Consider the following 21,960-nt stretch of genomic DNA (forward strand, 5'->3'; position numbering starts at 1 on the left):
ATACTTACATGAGCGATGGGCTTGTAGATTATAACCGCAGAAACACTCAAAACCGCCAGTGTTTAATATGTTTACTTTTGTTAAGGAAACACCAGGTGCTTGTTTGCCAGGGAAACCTTCATCCAAATATATAAGGGGTAATGACTGTACTGGTGTGAGTATGGCCTGTTTATACAGGATTGTAGCAACAAGCTCTTAAACAGCATCTTTATCCATTTTTTAAAAACCTTAGGTTTCTTTTAGAAAAAAAAATAAGGTATCACTATGTAAAACATTTTCAAAAACTGGAATAATACTGTACTTCATTAAAGCTATAAAACTGCTGAAAAATATTTATTATTATTTATTTCATAACTTTTCTATTTTTAAATCTAATTTTCTAAGGAAGAGATGACAAAAACTTGACCATGATGTACTTACCTGTCCATCAATCTTGCTGCTGTTCTATCTGTCTGGCTTCACAATTTGGAACTTCTTGGACAATTTCAGAGAAATAGAAATTTCAAAGTTATCATTGCTAAAGGTGTTTTGAAAATATGGAATGGACTTGGTCAGAAATATATTAGCTGTGCTCACTGGAAGTAAGAGTGCAACATGAGCCCACTCCTGATTATACATCACAGCATCCACAAAGCAAGGTGTGCCAACCATTAAATAAATTTCAGTGTGCACTTGTGCCTTAGCTGATATTGGGCGATCTATTTCTCAGTTATTGTCTTCAATATTGTCTTCTCGGTTTCACTGAGTTGTAGTAAGGGCTGAACTTGTGCTGTAATTTTAGTTGAACTCAAAAATCTTATTTCAGCTTACTGTTTATTGTCATAAATTATTTCATACCTTTCTAAAATTTTAACTGTAGGTCCAATTTTATTGTCTACAAATTTGTCTATTATGCATTTCTCTCCTGTGACCGTGATGGACATTACTGCTCCAAGGATTTGGGTCCCTCTTGCAACTACATGTATTAACAATAAAAAAATAAAATCAGTAGTCAGGTAGGCACCACTCCAGCTTTGAGCTCCATCCAGGTGATGATTAAGGCTGACCTGAGACCTCAGTTTATTGTTTCTTTGATTTCCGGGGCTTATAAAACCCTTCTGTGGAAACTGTAAAAAAGGAACTTAAAACAGACATGTCAGTCCTTCCCAAATAAGTCTTTTAAAATACAAGAGAATATTTATGGAAAAATTTTCATGATGTTGGGCTTCTGTTGTGATCAGGAAAAATAATGTTTCAGTTTGGAGGGAAGTGGGGAACAGATGATAGTCATGGTTTTCTAGATCTTATCCAATTCACTTCAATACCTTGAACATGTGGCTATACAGTACTTTTGACTTTTCAGATGAAGGATAAAGTCCTGAATGATAAGTCTTGGGATGTCAGTGCTTTAAAACCACTACCTTTCATTTCCATACACCTAAAAACCACCTAAAATAGTAAAATAAAGATGATTTTCTAAAGATTTAATAATTATGCTTGTGAATATATATTTTCCATTTTATGTATAATTTTATTTACACAATATGTGGAATATTTTGACAAAGAGTTTGCAGGTGTTATTTTAACTTCTTCGCTCAATATTCAGCTCAATGCATTTGTTTCCTCCAGCCATTAAGAATTAAAGGACCATGACATTCTATTAAACAATACCCATGCCACATTAGCCAGGAAAGCTCCTTTCCTTTGATGGGTCTGATTTCTGCAAGAGAACCAAGATATATGTGGCCCCACATCCTGCAGATACTTAACCAGGACTACCCTTCACAATGTCAATGTGAAGTTACATATGCAAGTAAAATATGTGGATGTGGGCCAAGGTAACATCTAAGGACGTTTGCCAGATCCTAATTGAGCAATAAGACAGGGTGTAGACTCTGATCCCATGCTTTGGTATGTTGCTAAGCAAAGGGCAACAGCCCCGCACTATCACTCAACAAGGTGTGCTGTCATTGCACAATAACTCCTTACTGTGTACTGTGATGATTATAGCATGCTATTTCCAGTGTACAGGACATATTTATATATATATTATTCCGTTGATATGTGGAGGAAATATCTGTGTAGTAAATGCCATGTTATAGTAAGTGCATAGTGTATTTTTAGCTGGGCAATAAGGTGAAAGGGATGTTGTTTACAGGCCACTGTAGGTGCGCATGGTCTCATATACAAAGGCTGGGTGACAGACTCGAGAGCCTGCAAATCCAGTCAGTGCCTTGCTCCTGACTGGAATTGTGGGCATACAGAATCCTACCTATACATGACACTGAGGAGAGAGGAGTGCAGCGCCTTGCTGTCTCTAACATTGAAAACATAGCAACAAAATTCCCAATGCATTTTGTAAGGAAATCCAGGATATGCAGAAATAATAATAATAATAACGCTGCTCCTTGGAAAACAATTTTTCATAGGAAGTAGCATGAAATCATTTTCAGCTTCACAGTTATCTTGTTTGTTTTGCTAATCCTCACAAAGATTAATAAAGGAATGATGAGACAACAGCAAACTGTAAGCACAGGAAGCGACTATTGCCTAAAGCATCTGGATATGATTATGTAAACACAATGTAATAAGAAAGCTGAGAGATTTAACTTTCGAAATCTCTTCTATTCCCTTCTAAAAAAAATACCCTCTCAGAATATTTACCTTGTTGCCCCAAGTACCCTCAGAGCTGCTAAAGCACTGCAATTTTCACTGCAAGTTCTTTGCTACTGTTGATTAATCTGCCTTACATTTGATCCTTTACCCAAACTTTTCCCAGTGTGTATTCTGGTGTCTGACCCTTTAATTTGAGAGAGAGAGGTAATTATAATTTGAAGGGGCTGCTTTGGATCTAACAGCTACATGTACTATTTTCCTCCTACCTGCTGGCAAATACAATCGATACTTTGAACATTTATTACATGCTATGGCTTCTTTTTTCCTGTTACTGAAACAGTGACCTCTTCTTTAAGAGCAAGAAGTCAAACATTACTCACAGTGAGACACACTACTCACCCCAAGTAGCAACTGTGCTACTCAGTAACATTCACAAAAGATAAACCTATTTTTAAAGAATAATGGGTTCTATCATAAATATATATATTCTTAATATTTATCCTAATACAGTTTTTAGCTTTTTTCTCCCTCCTCCGTTCCACTTTGTACACTGAGTGCTAGGTATACAGATTATTTAGCCCTTTTACTCAAAGTAAAGACTCCAGTTTTATTAACAAATCACCCTAAGATAGTACTTTGTATAAGATACATACTAATCTCAGTTTGGCCTCTCTGTGATTCTCTCTCCACAGATAATCATTACAGAACTTGTCTGCTGTGAAACAATTATTCCTATCACCTGGAAACTGATGCAGAGACACCTAAATGCAATCCTTTAAAGGCTCCAGCCAAGTGATTCGGGTAAGCAGGGGCAATAGGAAGAGCTTTGCATTTCCTAAAGCTGAGCCACAGATCTCCACATGAGGAAGGAGGCTGCCCAGAGCGAGCCAACTGGATTTCTCACCCAACCTCAACCTTTGTGCTGGAGCTTGGAGTACCTCAGGCACATCTGCTAACTCACCAAGTCTTCTTTCAGGTGTTACTTCAGATAAGGACATGGCAATACAAAAGGAGCTGGGTTTTGTCATTTCTATAGCAATCTACTGGTCTGAATGTGTGCTTGGGAAGGGGGGAATCTGCAGACCCAAAAGATCCACAGAGGAGGACAGTGCCTTGCCTAGGCCATGCACAGCACAGGCTCATCTTGAAGCCAGGATACTGGAAAACCCCAAATGCAAAAGACAATGAAAAAGATGCAGAGGAAGACCTACAGCTCTGTAGCTGGAACTCTTCTTTAAAACAAGAAAATTACGTACCTATTCTGTGTTTTCATATCCATCACATGATGTAGACTGGACAGTCCAGAAGGGGGAATGACCTGGGCTGGCTCCTGTCTGGCAGTACCAAAGCATCTACTGTAATGCTCAGACCATCCTGCTTAGCCTTGGTAGCTCTTGGCAGAACACGATCATTGCAGAGGCCTCTTCACTGAACTTAGGTCTCACCTCTAATAAGCATATGCTACAGAGGCTAACAATTTGGCCAAGGCCATTTGATGGACCACTTCCCTGGTGGTAGGACAAAACAAACAAAGAAACAAAGAGAAAAACCTGACTTTTCCTCTAGCTTTTGCTTTTTAAGCACAAGGCTGTAACAGTTTATCAATGACAGGCAAGGCCAAGCATAGTCTCCTTTGGTTTTGTTTGTTTGTTTTTCTAAAACACCATTTTGGCTGAATTTTTCCAAAAGGAAACGCATAAAAAGAGGTTGAGACAGATGTCTGGCAGGGATATTTTCAATTCAGTTGGTTGGAGTTTGATAAGGTTATAAACAACTAAAAACAATGTTCCTCTTGACTAACCCAGTTAGTCAACCTTAACAACAGACAGTGAACTAGCTTTGCTCATAATTGTAATAAGGAACTACTGAATGCCAGAGCATTGCAGTCTTGCCCATAATATTAGGTTATAATACATAATTACAGGTATCAAGATTGGCAGCTGTTTTTCTGAATTAATGTTGTCTTCATTTTTTTTTCATTTTGATAAAACACCAAAAATGTTAAAAATGAGTAGTCATTCATTATATAAAGCAGCAGCTGAGCAGTAGGTGGAGGAATAGTTGTTTGTTCCTACTCACAAGCAAACATGTATAGAGTTTTACTTTTTAAAATCCTTTTCATTTTATTTTAATGGGGAAAAAAAAGGGGGGGGGGGTTCAAATGACACAGAGTTTTGACTACTAGACCTTTGCAGTTTGTCCAGTTTAATATCTGAGTGCTGATGGAGCTCATTCCAGCTGGCCACAGAATCAGCTTTATTGTCTTGAAACAACTTGGTCCCTTTTTAGATTTCCCTTAATGTTTTGCACCCTTCCCAGAAGTAGCAATCTTCCTGAGGTGTTGGTGGGAGCCATACAAGTCACCAAAACTAAAGCTAGTGCCAAAACAGGTATCCTGTTATCAGCCCCACTGTAGAGATCCAGGTCTGTCACAGATACAATATTCTCCTTCCTCTGAGTTTCTAGGATCAGCAAGGAAAGAGAATTTGGCGTGTTGATTAGTCAGATTAGAAAAAGGTTATGAAGACCATCTTATCTAACTAATAGTCTTCTTGTTGCTTTGGAGAAAATATACTCATGCCAATTTGTTCATTACAGCTGGTCTATCAGGGTTATTTCATTTCTGGCAGCCATCCTGGTGTTTGACCCATACTTTGAGTTGAGGAACTTGCCTTGGTAACCTACAACCAGCCTCTGCCCAAACTCACCTCTCTTTGCACACTGGCACTGTGCTGTGTCCTACGCGAAAGGGAAACCACAAGGGAGCGGCGAGGTACCTCTGCACCTCTCACTTATAAGCTTTCCCCCTGACCACAGCTTTGCAAACTGAAGCCACAATTACTGCAGCACGTGTGCGGGCTGAGCCAGGAGGTGCGTAGCTGTTACCTCCCCGATGGCATGGGGAGAGCAGAGCATCCCCCAGGAGCTGGTTCAGGGATGGCTGCTCTGTCCTGCAGCGAGAGTCCAAAACTCAGGTGTGCTTGGAGAGAAAGTGTGAGCCTCAGTTTCACTGTTTATTTCTCTTTTTTAGTGAACTGAAAGGCCAGGATGGGAATGACTCTGGAAACTCTGAAGCATTTGGTTGTTTCAGCATAGGTTGGGAGTTGCCACTGTAGCACCTATTAAAAAAAAAAAAAAAAAGTGGTTTGCATCACAAGAGCAGGATGAAACATAGTGATAGTTGAGCTAAGTCACCACTGCTTCCCAGCACAGTTCAAGGTGATGACTAGTCCCAGAATAGCTGGCATCCCGCTACAGGGAAGATCACTTCTTTCACTGTCTCGTACAGTGGTGATTATAATCTGCTAGATCAATCTTTCCTTTCCTGGAGCTGAAATCTCTGTGACTGACAGAAGATCATATTTGGAGGCTCCACAGTTCTGAAATTGGCTTATTCTGGAAACCTGCCAGTGTCACAGCCTGGCAAAGTGCAGGGATCAGAATTACACTTGGCTATTCAGTCAGTCTTACTGGCTGTTGCATCACCACTGCAGGATGTTGCAAGCTCTTGAGTTTAAGGGACAGCTTTTTGCTTTCATTTTAGGATTATTTCCTTTAATTTCCACATATCAAAGAACTGAGAAAAAAAAATATTTTTTTCAAGTTCATTGCATTTTGAAAGCATAAAATGACAATTTCTCTGCTTAATATTCATTTACCCATCTTAGCTGAGAAGGCTAGGGAAGCAAGTAATGTGAAATGCTCGAAAGTTGCAGACAGGGGATCAGCATCGAAAGACTAGATGACAACGGTGATTCATTCATGTCTTGCGAGACAGAAATAAAACGACTTTATGTTCATTTCCTCCCCACACCTCCACCCTTTTCTAAGGTTAACAGAAAGGATTCCTGCAGTACACAAGTTATTTTAAGATCTTGAACAACTTACAGATCTAACATCTTTTTCCCTGTGTATAAATAACCCCACCTGTTGCAGTATCATATATATGTGATCATTAAAATAGATGCAAGTAAAAAATAGTAGTATACTACGTTTCAATCTAAAAATGATTCTAGGAACAAAGCACAGATAAGAGACACGGGGTTTTCCATATTTCAGAAAGATAAAAGGGATTCTCCAGTCTGAGGTGGATTTTCCAGAGTCAAAAACCTGTTATATATTCATCGACATTATGAAAGTTACTGAAAATTTAAAAAAAAAAAAAAGAAAAGGAAAAGAAAATGATTTTTTCCTTGGCCATATTGTTGAAGATCACAATGTTGTGTCACTGCACATAGCAGAGGTTGTCAAAGTGCTGCTAGGGATGAGTCACACGTGTCTCAGCCTCACAGATGCATGTCCCCTTTCACTGCCGCATCAGAAACAATCCCAGTTCTCCAGGAGTTAATGAAGTGCTTTTTTCTTGTTTTTCAGTAGGGATCTGACAAACAAACTGAGAAATTTCAAAGAGATTTTGTGATAAACTATACACAAGGCACAAGAAGGAGACACAATTTCTGCCTCAAACTGTTTGCAGGCTGATCCTAAGTGCAACCCCAGAGTGTTGTGCAGTGAAAGAGCCATATTTCAGATAAGGAGATCTGAGACCAAAGTTCCTGCAAATTGTTCCCAGTGAACTAAAAATCCATTTTGTGAAGGCGGTTATTTTTAAAGCGATATTTTGACTTCTTTGTTTGGTGGTCATATCACATTTTCAGCACCTAGAAATCCTCTGCTTATGACAGCGTCTGAATGAAATGTTGTTACTGACGTAACAATTATCTCCTCACCCTATAGCTATCAAGTTATGACTTAATGTTGAGAAAACTGTGGGCTAAGAGAGTGAAATAACTTCAGTACCTTCAAAGGATGTGGTTAGAATAGTCTGTAGGGGTGGTAAGAGAGTTTTCCTTTGCAGTCGGTGGAGTGGCAACAACAGAGAGGCTTTTCAATTGCTTCTGTATTGCAGCTCAGGGCTTTTAGCCCCTGCACCCACACACGATCTGGTACAGTCACTTAAAAAGCATATAGCAACCTCTCAGCTCAAGGAGTCCTTTCAAAGTAAGCTTCACTCACCCAGGGGACCAGCAATCTGTAGAGGCTGCTTTTTCTATCCCTGAGACACAGTATCACATTGGCTCTGCTGCACTGGGACCACCCTATGCTCATGCTAGAGAAATAGGATTTGCTTTTCATTAATTCTGTTACTATAAAAAATTCCTGTAGGATATTCTGCAGCTAGAGCACTGAATCATTTCTGAAACTTCCTATTCAAATATTTGTTTTATATGGCAATGGTATTAGTAATGTGCAAGTTTTATGCACTGCTATTTCCTCCCACACCCATTGAAAACTAACAAGAGCCAGCCTGTCAAAATAAGCATGTGAATTATAGATCAGCTATAACATGCTTCAAATAGTCAGTGTTCCAGCCTAGGTGATACCATATAACTCTGCTTTCCCTGTGCTTGTAAAATTGCAGTCTACAATTCACCAAAAAAGCCTACACACTGAAGTCTAGATTTATCCCACCTTGTAGATTGCCCAGCTGCATGCTTAAGAATGGAGAATTTTCTCCAACAGTTGATGAAAAGAGATAGAAAACTTCATTTCAGATCACCTACGATTTACCTTATCCTTAAGGAAGACCATTGTTGGCTACTGATGGAGCCCAAAGTGATTCTGATTTCAACTTAGGTGCCTCAGTGACATACTTCAATCATCTTTAGGAGAAAAAAAAAAAAAAAAAAAGGAGTCAAGCTCTCTTCACAGCCTGTCCCCTTTCCCCTTTTTGAGATACTGCATCCATATGTTGACTTTGACTTTGAGGTTGGCTCTGGTGTTACCCTGCGGTGCCAGCTGCTCCCAGTACCCAACACCTAACATCATCCTGTAGGCTATTTCCAAAACGATCAGGAAATGAGAGCAAATAACGTGCCTGCAATGTTTGCTCATGTGGGGTAATAAAAACGAAAACTGGCTGAGGAGCTGCAGAAAGGCCTTATGCTACCGAAGGACTGAGTAATAAAATGGCAGAGGCAAACCGATGTTGATAAATGCAAAGCAATTCACATATGGGAAAAAAATAACCCTAAATGCATGACCCAGCAACGGGCTTTGATCTGGTCTTTATCACAGAGGGGACACAGAGATCTTGGAGTCATGACACAGCCATAGCCGCAGACTGTCACATTCAGCAGAACAATTAATACTGCTCAGAAAAAAACAAATCAACATCAACTTAGAAATAGAAAGAAATACAGAACAATCTAGAAGCCAGCAGAGTGTCACTATAAATCCATGCTGCTGTTGCATCCTGAATATTGTGTGGGATTCTGGTTTCCCATCCCAAAGGGTATAACAGAAGTAAAAAAGGAACAGTGAAATGAGATCTTTCATAACAGGAATTACTAAAAAGACTGAGATTCTTCAGCTGAGAACAGAGATGGGATATAATATAGGGTCTATAAAATCATGAACGGCAGGGAGAAAGTAAGTACAGAATTACTGTTTGCTGTCTCCTCTAACGCAGTAACAAGGGGGTATCAAATGAAATTAGGAGGCTTGAATGACAGAAGTTCAAACAAAGAGTTACTTTTTCATATATACAATTAAGTTATGGAATGCCTGGCCACAGGATGCTGTGGTTGCTAAGAGTGTATGAAGGCTCAGAAGCAAATCAGAAGAATCTGCTGGAGAAAAACGCGCTGATGGATATCAAACAGAAGGGCACTGCTGCTGATTCAGTGAGCAAATGGGCTGCAAATCACTGGGAGAGGGGCCTGAGAGACTGCTTTGAGGGAGTATCATTATACTCTTCCACTGTTCTTACCTTCCCCCATGGACGTTTGCTGTTGCCCTGTGTCACTGAGAAGACACTGGTGTAGATGGACCATTGGTCTGACTTTGTACCATGCTTACATATCTCCGCCGCGTGAAGATGACAAAAGACCATTCTGAGTAAGATCCTATACCTTTTTGTTCGGTTGAATCATCATTTAAGCAAGTGGAGGGGAAAAAAATGCTCATGGAAATCCAAACAGGAAGCAGTTTGCAAACAAAGAGGCACAGGCTGGTGCCTGCAGAGCTACTACTCTTCATGCTCCACAGAACCTGAAAGAGACCTCTGCTACCTGCAGCCAGAGCACAGATGCAGACGGACAATGAAATGATCTCATTCCTTTTTTTTCCCCCAGATTATGGCAGATCTGATGCTTATCTTTTGAAAGCTAGGGCACACCTGGGCAGTAGCAGCATAGTATTGAGCCAAAAGCATGACGGACAGTAACTCTCCCTTGCTAATATGTTCTGACGAAACTCAGGCCAGCACTCAAGGAAAACTCTGGTTTTAGTGCTCTCATAGACTTCAGTCTTCAGTGCCACACTGATCACATAGCATGGAGAAAGGTTTTGCTCCAAATGACCCAGAACTGGTTCATCTAACCAGCTCTACCTCTGGGTGTAGGGTGACCTTCCAGATTAACCTTTTAAAAGCCTTTCACTATATATGGCACTTTCAGTCTTGGCAAGATAAATCTGAAGGGAGAGCAAAGGGATGTCTCATGATGCAAGTACTAAAACATTCTTGGATTTTCAAGAAAAAATACACAAAACAACTTCCTGACTCAAAAAGAGCTGTATCTGGCATGGGAAACTTCTACATTAGACCTCATCCTGACAGGGAAATATTAATCACAGAATTTAAAGTTTGCTTAGGTGGAAGTGGTAATGACTTAGTTTTATGTGCTTTTTAAATGCATTTTACATGTTTTACGCATAAGCAGGATAAAGTCCTAACCAGCAAAATTTATACTTTTGCCTTAAAAGAACCATTTCCACAAGGCTGAAAACAATTAAGGGATGGATGTATCAGCCAGTCTGGAGAAGAGAATTTAAACCAACAAAAATGTGAATAATATTTTAAAGCTACTCGGAAAAAAATTCACTAGATTTCCAAAAATCCACAATTAAGAAAGAAGCCCACACTGGCTAAAAACATCTTTCTGAGGGAGGATGGGAAGAAAGTTAATATTTTGCCAATATTTCTACAGACAAAATAGGACAACCAGGTAATTATAGGCCTGTCAGTTTGACGTCTATTCCAGGCAGAGTGATGGAGTTGCTGATAGGAAAGTCAATTAATAAAGTATTAAAACAGTGCAATTTAATTAATGGCAATCAACGCAGATTAATGGAAGAAAGATCTTATCAAATTAATGTGCTATTTTTATGAGACTACAAATTTGGTGGATAAAAACAGTTGTGGTAATATTGTATACTTTGACTTTGGGTGCATTTGCCATACAGTATCACAAGAGACTGGCAGAAATCAGAACTAATATGATAAACACACACAGCAAACCAAATTGTTTTGATTCTCTCATTCAGATTGGGTTCTGCAGGGACTACTTATCAGTGTTGTGCTAATTAATAATGTTATTGGCAATGCAGGTGAAAGCAATGACACTGCAAATAGCGTTTTTCAATGAACCAAAATCTGGAAGTGGGCATTTCTTGATGAAGGCCTTTTAGGCATTGCTTGAAGAGCAGATGCAAAAGAAGTAGCAGGCATCTCACATGTAACCCAGCATAAAGTATCCACTTGGGAACAAAAATCTCAGGCCCTACCCACACAGGATGGGCTCTCCTTTGGGATGCTGAGACTGAAAAATGGACTGGGGGTCCTGGCAGACAGCCAGCTGGGCCTGAGCACCCTCCGAAACCATGCTGCCAAAAAGGGCCAATGCAATCTTTTTCAGTGTGCAGAGGATAGTATCAAAGTGGAGATCAAGAGGTTGTATTACTTTGGCGTTTGGCATTGGTAAAAGCTATTGGAATACCATCAGTTGCTGATGTCAGCAGCTCAGGGAAGATGTCAAACTGGAGGTAGTTTGGAGAAGAACCACAAGGATATGAATGAAAAAAACATAAGGCTATAAAATGGAGCAACTCCACAGAGTAAGTCTATTTAGATTGTGTATCCCAGTAAAAGCTAAGGAATAACTTGATTATGGTTTGTAAGTGCATTTGTGTGGAACAGATAGATAGAATTGAATGTCTTTCTCAAATCCTGCTCTTTTTCCAGGTAAGCTCATGACCCGTGTTGAAGAGTCAGAAATGATCACAAGACAGCTTACAGCCTTAACATCTGTCAATACAACTGTGAAATATATCACCATACATTTTAAAATAATAATAATAATAAAGATGTTTCTGAGTGAAGAATGTTATCCAAATTTAGCTAATGGGAACTTCTTGTGTGCATAATGGTTCTTTGTGAATGACGGGAGCAGTGTTTTATTCTAGCTTTGTTTTGTGAATCTGCTCATTTTTCAGTGCTGCCCCAAAAGCTGGCAATGCAAAATTGCAGTGAGGTTTTGGAGAACATCTCCTAGAAGCACATCCAGTTGTCAGGTTTCCTTCTCACATTCGCCTCCACCAGCTTCATGCTGATGAGTGCAACTGAGGTAGCAAAACCCGGCCTAAAAGAAACCTGGTTCAGGCTGCATACTCATCTGGAAAACAACTTCTCAAGGCAACTTTAGGAATAAGTTGTGACATATGGACCTCCCTAAATAAAGACAGACCTTAAGGGCAACTGGCAGTCCTCCTGAGTCAGTTCAATCCCAAAAGGTCAGGAACAACTAGTCCTAATATTTCATAGCTTCTCTTGTATATAAGGGTTTCCCCAGAAGGTGCAAACATAGCATTTCTCTTACTGATCTTAAACCCTCATGTGTGCTTTGCTCACTTGGCCCATTACAAAAGAAATAAACCCATCCTTTTATTTCTCTCACATGTGACCAGCGAAGCCGTGCTTTTAATACAGGTGCTTTCACACAACTAAAAAAAGGGGGTTGGAAGACCTGTGAAAAGCAGAAGCTGTTCAGAAGAGAATTCCACCACAAGAGATTGATTTCAATTAGTGAGGAATAACATTAATATGGATATGCATAACACAAACACTTTTTAGCTTCTGGGAATGGCGCCATCTGCGAATAATCAGATCTACTGGTAACACAGAGGTGTAAGGTCTGACTGGGGTAGCTAATAGCCCACAGACTTGACAGTCTGATTTGGAGGGCAGTGCTGTGATTTCTAAGGTTGACTTGCTTTTCCTCATTCTATCTGAGACCCATCAGAAATGCATCCAACATGCAGATGGAGCTTTCCAAACCACCAGGATTGGCTAGGCTGGGAACGTACTGTGGTCATAGCCACAGCTAAAACCTGGTTATGTGATAGTATCACTATGAAAAATCTATTATGTTACTGGATCCAGAACCAGAGACAAAGACTGCTGATTCTTGAGCCAAAGATGGGTTTGCCTTTTAGGCAGAACACTCTCCTATACGCAGAGATTTGTCCTGCAAACAAGTAAGACACTTCTTAGATCCCAGATGAATAAGCACATGAAGATAAACTTCACACTTCAGCTAACAGCTTTTTTTCTTTACAATTTCTGTACAACATAACAAGGAGGCAGCTTGCAGAAATGTTGGACCTGCTTCTCTTTACCTCATTTAACAGGCTTCAGTACATAAATTACTTTGTGGAGAGTTTTTTTTTTTTTTTTTTTTATTGCACTGTAGTCAGTTGTAAATCTTGCACTGAGTTATTCAATAACACCTTCTTTTTTTATTGTTTGAGTGAAGAATGGAGCCTAAGGCTTGATTCTGACTACAGATAATGCACACAGGTATTTATCCCTACATACTTTGTTGTATCCTTATTGAACATGCATGTAATCCTCACATGTGCAGTTCATGCAAATGGGTACATTTCTTGTCAAGTTACCTCTTGACAGTAGCTCATTTAGTTAAAAATGGACGTGCATACCACAAGTAAAATTCACACCTCTTTTTAAAGAACAGATGCTTGTCTCTATGTCTTTGAATTATCCTTTTTGATGTATGGAGGAAAGCCTTGTTCCTTTACTGTCCCACTATTTATCATTTTGCTTAACCTTCCTTCCTAGCACACTAGAGTTCCAGTGTAAATGATTAAAAAAAATAAAACAGAAAAATAGAAAAGCATATCCAAGTTGGCAAGGAGATCCAGCCGTGACAACTGGTGGGGAGGTACTTGCAAGCATAGTTTGAGCTAGCTATTTTGATTAATTTTGCTGGAATGAGACTGTCTTCTCAATATGACAGTTCTCAACACTTAATAGTTGTTTAATGTTCCCAGTAGGCTCAGCCCTGCACTTTGTAAATCAGCAAAAAATAAAATGAAGGTCTTTATTCTACCACTTCAAAAATTATTATCCTTTTTGTTCTGGCTTGTGTTTGTATGCTGATAATATATTTTCTGTAAAGGGACAAGGAGCAGACTGACCTGGAAAAGGAAGTCTTTTTTATGTAGAACTGTCTTTGATCACTCACAGGACTTGTGCTCTGATCTAAGCTCATTGACATCAATGGAAGAAAGACTGCTATCAGCTTTGGGGGGGCTGGCTCCTGTCCACACAGAGTCCGTATACACAAAAGCAGATGCTAAAAGAGAAAACATATTGAAAGATAGAGTTACAGAAAAGATACTTCTCTTTTGCTTCCACAAGGTTAGGTTTATAACACAATCAGATGTCTTTTTGTCTTTTCACTTAGTATTTTTTCTTAGTCCCTGACAGAGTAAACTGAATTTCTACATCTTCTGTTGCTGTTTAGATAAAGATAAGCCTCGGATACAGAGAAGAGGAGACCTTGGTGAATATTTTCTATAACTTAAAAATGGAAGGCCTCCTTCATATACACCCCTGGGAGTCCAAAGAACAGGAGGATAAAATAAGGATTTGCACCCCTAAAAATCTCTCTTTTAATTGAATGAGAAAATATAATGAAACAATACTTGTCACTAGCATCATAGTTTATTTCAAAGAAGAGTCTCCCAGAATTGGGAATATGACATTTAGGTATGGATCAGCCCATGGCACCCCTTCGGCATTCTGGCCAATGTGTTTTCAAGTCAAACATTTCCTCTCATTTGGTTAATGCCTACTACATAAGCACTACAGCTATGCAAGGCAAGCAGACAAAACTTTACTGCTGAGTTGGTCTGCAGACTTTGATCTGACTTTTAGGACTTGATTCCTTTTCACATCTTCTGTGTTATATCCTGACCTTGCTCTAAAATTTTAGCTGATGTAGACTTACATCAACAAAAAACAGACACAGGACTATGTACACCTAATGTCTCAATGAGGCATGTGAAGATTTGTTCATTCAGAGCTTGTCTCTTTAACATCAGACTGAAATGGTAATGTTTTCATCGACATATCTGAGAGTAGAAGCAATGTTTATGAAGTGCTAGTTTTGGGGAAAGATGCTGTAGAAACAAAGGTACAATTATTAAATTATAATGGAAGAGCCAAATTCCCCCCCTGGATAGACACGTGTCACTCCCAGTCACGCCATATGTACCCTCCATGTCTCTTAGGGTAGAATTAAATCCAGAAACTGAAATTTATATCTTCTCCCTTCCCAAACTGAATGATTATATTTATGGCAAGCGTATCCCATTCTATCATGAATCATTTCAGATCCCATTAAAAATCGGGAGTTTCCAACTGGAGACTTAGAGTGAATTAGTTTTTTTCACCCCTGCCTCCTTTCATTCCTTTCTCCTGCTGGGCTTGGAGGCTCTGGGGAGCCTCTCCAGAGTTGCCAGGGACTGCGGCTCCAGCTGATGCTGGGTAACCGAGCAAGTTAAACAGAAAACTCTGGTCGGGAGAACAGAGGTTGGTGCAAGAGCCTAGTTCTCTCGTGTTTTGTCATCGTCAGAAGGAGTATGAGGGGGGAGAGGAAGGGAGAAATTGTGTAAAAAGCCATCTACTAAGAAAAGAATGTTTGATTTGGATCACAGGATGTGAGACTGGAGAATGTATTGCATAACTTTATGGCTTGTCCTTATTCGCAGTGATTCAGTATCCGGCACTGCTCATCCCATTTCTAAAAATGGTATTAAGAGTTACAGGGTATTCAGAGGTGATGGGAATGACTGAGGAATGGGGGGAAACACCTTTGCATTTTAAGGCAGACAGCAAAGACTGGGTTTGCAGGTCATCCCAGAGGTTGTTGCAGATCACTGGTTCCATGTCCTTCCCTACTGCTTAAGGGACGTTCACCAGGACCAAATCCCGGCATGTTGCCAGAGGCTCATTTGTCCCGTGCCAAGCTTAACATCATGACAATCCTTTCTGAGTGGTATTTCTCTTATAACTGTGTATCAGGCCATGTAAAGCCCCTCACATGGAGAAGGAGTGATGAAGAGGGCACAATGCTCTTTGGGAAGAACTACTCCTCACCACTGCCATTTCTGACACCTCCCCTGCCAAGACGAGCCCCCTGTGGAGGAATCCCTACAGCCTCTCTGGAGCCCTGTTCAGAGGCATTTTCTCTCTGCCCCAAAGCACTTATCTCTGGGACAGCCTTCTCTTTAAGGTCCTTTCATTATTAGCAGGCTCCTTTGATTCACAAGGCATCCTCCAAATCCACAGGTCCTCACACCAAAATAACTCTTCTCCCATTTCTGGCTCTTCCGTGTGATGATGGGGGACAAGAGGGGCCAAACTCAAGGGAGTGAGTGCCAGGCTCGTTGGGAGTTCAGGGAGCTGCTTATCAAATTTTCATGTATATCCAAACTCCCATAGCTGAAACAATAAAATGGGGGAGGGAGGGATGTTTGTTCAAAAAAAAAAAAAAAAAAAAGCAGACCGCAGTGGTGTTGGGCGGGGACAGAGAGTTCTCATTCATGGCTTTCTTCATGGCAGGGTGAAAGGGTTTACCTTTTCCCTCTGCCCCCCTCCCGGTACCGCTTTAATTTTGGGATGGATTTAGGCAAACCCGGAGTCGGGAGAGCTCCTCCCAGCAGACTGCACCGAGAAGCGGCTGCTGCGGCTCCCGTAAGTACGCGGAGACCCACGTTGCCCGGAAAAAAAAAAAAAAAAGCTATTTCTTCATTGACAGAAAGAAAAAAAAAAAAGAGAGAGAGAAAAAAGAAAGGGAAACAAAACCCACGGCCGCCTGGGGCTCCGGCGCCGGCACATGCAATGGCCGGGCGGCGGGGCCGGACTCCTCCTTTAGGTGTATTTAATTATTCGGGGGAAATTATTATTAATTAAAATTAATTAGCTAATATCTCCCCCTCCAACCGCAAGGGCAACCCCGGGAGAGGCAGGACCCGCCGCATCCCTGGCAAAAGCGGGGAGCGGCTCCCAGCTCCGCGCTGGTGCCTTACTGGTGCGTACTGGTGCGAGCAGCCCCCCCCCCGGCTCGGCACGGCTCAGCCCGGCACGGCCGTGCCGCGGAAGGACGCCTCACCTTGTTTACCCTGAGAGCGGCGGGCGGCCGGGGCGGGCCGGGGCGGGCCGGGGCGGAGCGGAGCGCGGTGGGCGGCGGGGCCCGGCCGGGCCGTGCCGGGCCGGGGCGGGCGGCGGTGCCGGGGCAGTACAGTCAGCCTGCGCGCTGGGCACCGTGCGGGCGTGCGGCGGCGGCCGGCAGCGAGGCACGGAGGCAGCCAGCGTCCCCGCCACGTAAGTAGCTATTAATACGCCGGGAGATGGAAGCCGGGGGGGCGACGATGCCCTGCTGAAAGGGGAGCGACGCGGCCATCCCTTCGCCTCTCCCCCTTGAGAGAAAAAAAAAATAAATACAATCTGCTGATTTTTTTTTTTGATTTAATTTTTTTAAGCGTCCTTCTGTGCACCTTTGTCCCCCGCGGTGAGAAGCCGGCCCCCTTCTCGCAGCGCTGCTTTATTTATTTATTTTTTATTTTCTTTGTGTTTCTTTTCTCCATTCAGCCCCCAGCCCCAAATCCCTCCGTGCGCTTGGGATTCGCCTCCCCTCTCCGGGGGTCGCACTTTTTCCCCCCCTCTCCCGCAGCAGCCGCGCCGCCGGCAGCCGGATCCCTTTCGCCGCCGGGCGCGCAGCACCCGCGCATCTTGCGCGGCTGGGCCCGCAGGGGGGGGGCGGCCCCGCGGAGCCTCCCGCCGCTCCGTGCGCTCTTTTGTCGGCCGGCCCGCTCCAAGTTCAGCGCTCGCTCCCTCGCTATTTTCGCGGGGCATTTTCCCAGCGGCGGCGTTCCCGCGCCATCTACAGCCCGGCGGCGGCAGCGCTGCTCAGCCTCGCAGTAGGAGAAAAGGGGGAAAAAAAAAAAAAAAAAAAAAAAAAGCCCCCCCCCCCCCCCCCCCACTTGCGCGCAGCGCTTTTACCTAACCCTTTATCCCCCCTCCTAAGCGGGAGAGGCGGCCGAAAGGCGGCCGCCCCCCAGCCCCGAGCCCGGCCCCGCACCGCTCCGCGCCCGGCCGCCGGCGGGGAACAAAGGGCCGCGGGCTGAGCGCTCTCTCCCTGTGCCCAGGACGCGGCGCTGAGGCTGGGCGCCCGCCGCCGCTCCCGCCCCCCTCGCCGGCACACAAAGGCAGCCGCAGCTGGACGGGCGAGGGACCGCGCTCCACGCCAGGGCTCCGGTGCAGCGTCTCGGCTGGTTTTCTCCATACTCATGAACATACAAAGGTCAACCCCTATCACGATAGCACGATATGGGAGACCGCGGAATAAAACCCAGGATTTTGAGGAGCTCTCGTCCATACGGTCCATCGAGCCAAGCCAGAGTTTTAGCCCGAATCTAGGCTCGCCGAGCCCGCCGGAGACCCCGAACTTGTCGCATTGCGTTTCTTGCATCGGGAAATACTTATTGTTGGAGCCTCTCGAGGGAGACCACGTTTTCCGAGCCGTCCATCTGCACAGCGGCGAGGAGCTGGTTTGCAAGGTAATCCCTCTCCTCCTCCTCCTCCTCTGCCGGGCTTAGCCTGCTGCCGCGGGTTCGTTTCCTGGGGCTTTAAAGGAGGTCGGGGGGTTCGGTTATTGACCAGCTTTAAAAAAGAACAGACGGAGGGGAGGCAGGATTAAAGGCGCATCCTGTAACTTTTCCCTCTCTCCAGACAATGGCCACGTTATAGCGGTGGCCGGGAGCCAGTTCTGCCTCTTACCCCGGGGATATTGTTCTGGAAAGAGCCGTCCTTTAAGTAGGTCTTAAAGGGAGTTTCAGGGCAGGAGAAAACCTCGTCTTCCCCACTCTCACTTTTCAAAATGGAGTAGGGAATCCCCAGCTAATTTTAAGGTGTTGGGACCTGCCGGCTTCCTCGATTTTTTTGCCCCTCTCCCTTGTTCTGCGAGTTGGGGTATGGGGGAGGATGCGGAAGGGGGGGGAGGTTGCAATCAGCTTTGTCTTAAAAGTGATTTAAAAAATCCACATCGAATTAAGCAGCCTGAGCTCCCTCACCGTGGAGGTTGTTTGCAAACAGCATCCTCCCCCATTGCACAACTCAGCAAGAACAAAACCTGCACACCTACGGTTTTCAGAAGAGCAGACAAAATAGCTATCCCACTCTTTGTAGCCTGTCTGCTTTGCTGAGCCTCCTCCCAGTTTGCTCCTACTATTCAAAGGTGAGCAGTGGGAGAAAGAAACCCCCATGCGTGCACGCCTGTCGAGGGATGTTCTCCTTTCGGGCTGAGGGAATATTTTCCTTTGTTCCTAAATTGCGATTCTCATTGTCTGTAGCGAGTCAGACTTATGCCAGGCAAACCGAGGCAGTACCCAGTAGTAGTTTTTATAACTACGTAGCACATTGCAACCTTGCAACACCCGCTGCAGTGTTTGCATTGTTCCTGAAATATGGAATTGTGCCATGTAGCTATCTTGAGCAAGCGTCTCGTGTCGAACTAACTGCAAAACTGAAAAGTAGATGTGTTGTAGCTTTTTCACATTCCAGGGATTAATGGTAGTATTGCTGACGGTTTCATACTTCTGTACTCGATTCATAAGAAGTTATGGACTAGCTTGTAGCAGGGAAGTGAAAATAATTGCTCCTGTTTGCTATTTGTGAAGGCTGGAGTTCAGAGGGCAATTTAAATGTGCTCATTGATTGAGTTATAAAACCTGATGTTAAGGCAACCTAGGACTTCGTGTGATTATTCAGGGGAAAAAAAGGGCCCGTGACTTTGCAAAGGACTAATATTGCATGCTGAAGTGAATGCTTTGTTACTAAACTGAAACAGAACATGAGAATTTCTAGAATGAAAGCCCTGCTCGGTGCAGCAGTACAGTACTGCACTCTAGGACATTGGCATCTTTTCATGAAATAAACAGATCCCACAAAGCTGCTGCTCTGTGTGAAATTATAGGTGAACTTGCATAACAAGTAGTAAAGTGGAGGCTCTGCTCGTCTTTGTTTCCTGTTTGCTTTGCAGGATTAAGGTAGTGTTTTGATAACAGTATGAGCAGCATGACTGCAGCTCACAAAGGGTGGACTTGATTTTTTTTTTTTTTTTCTCCTCCCTTTAAGCCGTATGTTTTTAAGCCGATCCTGACATTTGAATAGTGTCAGTTTTTCCATATGTGCAAGGCACTACCTCTAGCTGGGCTCCAAAATATGATCTTAGCTTGAATTGCCAGCTCGTGAATACGCATTTGTCAGCCCTGAACTCAATTTAATGCATTCTTTAAAATGCCTGCAGTATCATGACTAGTATTTGTCAAGTAGCCTTCCGGCTAAGAGACCTGCTATCTGGTATCTTATTGAAGATGCTCTTAGAGATTGCTTGCACAAACATTGGTTTGGATAGCAGACACATACTGATGATTCTCAAGATTCATTTGGCTGCGCCCACTGACTGTACAGATGCCGTTATTTGCTTCGAGGCTCTGTGGCATCCAAACAATGGTAACTTCTCACTTCCAATTTCCAGCAAGAACTAAATCAAACTGCAGCTTATTGGACATTTGCTGAATTGAGGCCAGGGATCTTACATGCTGGGATACAAAGAAGCTCTTTATAAAAGGTATTCTAGGCTGTAGCAGTGTGATAGTACTTCCTCTCTCCCCACTTGCAAGCATAGTGCTGATATATATCCAGACCTACTTACCTAACAGCCCCAGAACCACAAAATATAACTAATTTATGTCAGGATAATCTGGTTAGAAGAGAATTCTGGAAAGGCTTTTTTTTTTTTTTTTCACGTGAGGGTTTGAGCTACATGAATGTTCCTGCTTAAATTTTATTTTACAGCAGCCGCTTTGTAGTAGAGCCATTCACTTGCAATGTAGTAGTTTTGAGATCCAAATGTCAATGAATTCTCCTCTGGACTGAATTACACACCACGGATTTTAGCAACACCCCCTCCCCACCCCAGTTCTGCTTCCCTGGCTCACCATGTCACCAGAATGGCTCAGTGTTAATCTACCGTCCTGTAAAATGCGTTGGATCTGTTTGGCAGCCTGCCTTTAAGGTTGTTTTTGCCTGTGCTGGAGTACAGCAGCACAGGTATGGGGTGGGGGGAAGGAGGTGTGTGAGGAGGGGGTGTCCCAGTTTTGTGGGTTTGGGGTCCTTTTCAGGGGAAGGAGTTAATGATTGCGCTCTGAAGTGTTAAAAGGCTTAGGTTTTGAAGCCTCAGGTAAATTTGAATTGAACTGCATCTCTGATGCTCAGCTTTCAATGCTTTATAAAGTTTCAAAGAAAGCAAGGAGGTTTGCTTCTTGGAGAGGACACAAATACCCACTACTGGAATATAAAAAAGAAAAACAATTGCACTTTAAACCAGTAGGTTTGATACCTTTACCAGTTCTTTTTTTTTTTTTTTGTTCAATTAGAATGAGACATGACCACCTTAAATTCTTTTTACCAAAGTAACAAAACACCAGAGAGTGAGTTATATATTGATAGAATTTTTATGCTGGTGGAAATGCTAATTGCTTTGTGTTACATCTGGAGCAGGTATAACTGAAAATAACCATCACTCCCATCAATACTTGGCTTATATTCTCCTTCAGCACACTGACTTCTGTTCTTGTTAATGAAGTCTTTCTTCTTTGTGTAGTATGGGCATTTCTCAATTGACTCAAATACTGATTCATTCGTCATCACTAGATTATAGTAACTTTTTATATTTGGGTTTCCCAGCAGCCTTTTTAATTCCTACAGCTCATTCATAAGATCAGTGATAACATACTATTAAAGGGACACTTTGCTTTTAATGGAGCACTTGACTGAAAGGCAGAGACTTTGGGGTGGTTTTGTCTTTGCCTTTTGAAGGGTGTTTGTCTGCGCTCCAACAGGCAGGGCTATTTCCCCCGTTGTCCTTCTGATCTTATAAACAGCCATTGTAAAACTGAGACTTTGAAAGTGAAAGTGGCTTTGCTGTTCGTGGGAGATGAAAGCAATGCAGGAAGTAAATGTGAGTGGTGACGGATGGTATTTTAAACCAGAAAATCCTGAAAGCTTTAATGGGTTAATAAAAATCAAGAGAGAGGCATGTGGATCAGGGTGGATTTAATTTGACAGCTTCTCTCAACACAAAGCTACTGGTCGTGTTCTCTATGAGTTTATTTGGATGCAAAATAGAAGATAAACAAGCTTCCTTCCAAGAACCG

General features: G+C 42.6%; 1 protein-coding gene and 1 long non-coding RNA gene across 3 annotated transcripts in view; one reads left to right on the forward strand and one right to left on the reverse strand.

The window, feature by feature from the left end:
- LOC308193458 lies at positions 1 to 16,982 on the reverse strand. Its single transcript, XR_013949647.1, has 3 exons — positions 16,854 to 16,982; positions 13,873 to 14,030; positions 1 to 5,714 (listed from the first exon to the last, which is right to left on the reverse strand). It is a non-coding gene; the product is annotated as an uncharacterized lncRNA (long non-coding RNA).
- Positions 16,295 to 21,960, forward strand: part of TRIB2 (tribbles pseudokinase 2) — a 22,062-nt gene continuing 16,396 nt past the window's right edge. The window contains exons 1-2 of one of the 2 annotated variants that reach the window (XM_080588193.1): positions 16,295 to 16,435; positions 17,890 to 18,300. In XM_080588193.1, coding sequence (XP_080444319.1) covers positions 16,361 to 16,435; positions 17,890 to 18,300 — 486 coding nt within the window. In that variant the 5' untranslated portion in view covers positions 16,295 to 16,360. Of the gene's footprint in view, positions 16,436 to 16,923; positions 17,066 to 17,889; positions 18,301 to 21,960 lie in introns of those variants that run through there. The other variant, XM_080588192.1, reaches the window with a different exon arrangement.

This window comes from Anser brachyrhynchus (assembly GCF_964034855.1).
Source record: "Anser brachyrhynchus genome assembly, chromosome: 3".
In the NCBI taxonomy this organism is placed as follows: domain Eukaryota; kingdom Metazoa; phylum Chordata; class Aves; order Anseriformes; family Anatidae; genus Anser; species Anser brachyrhynchus.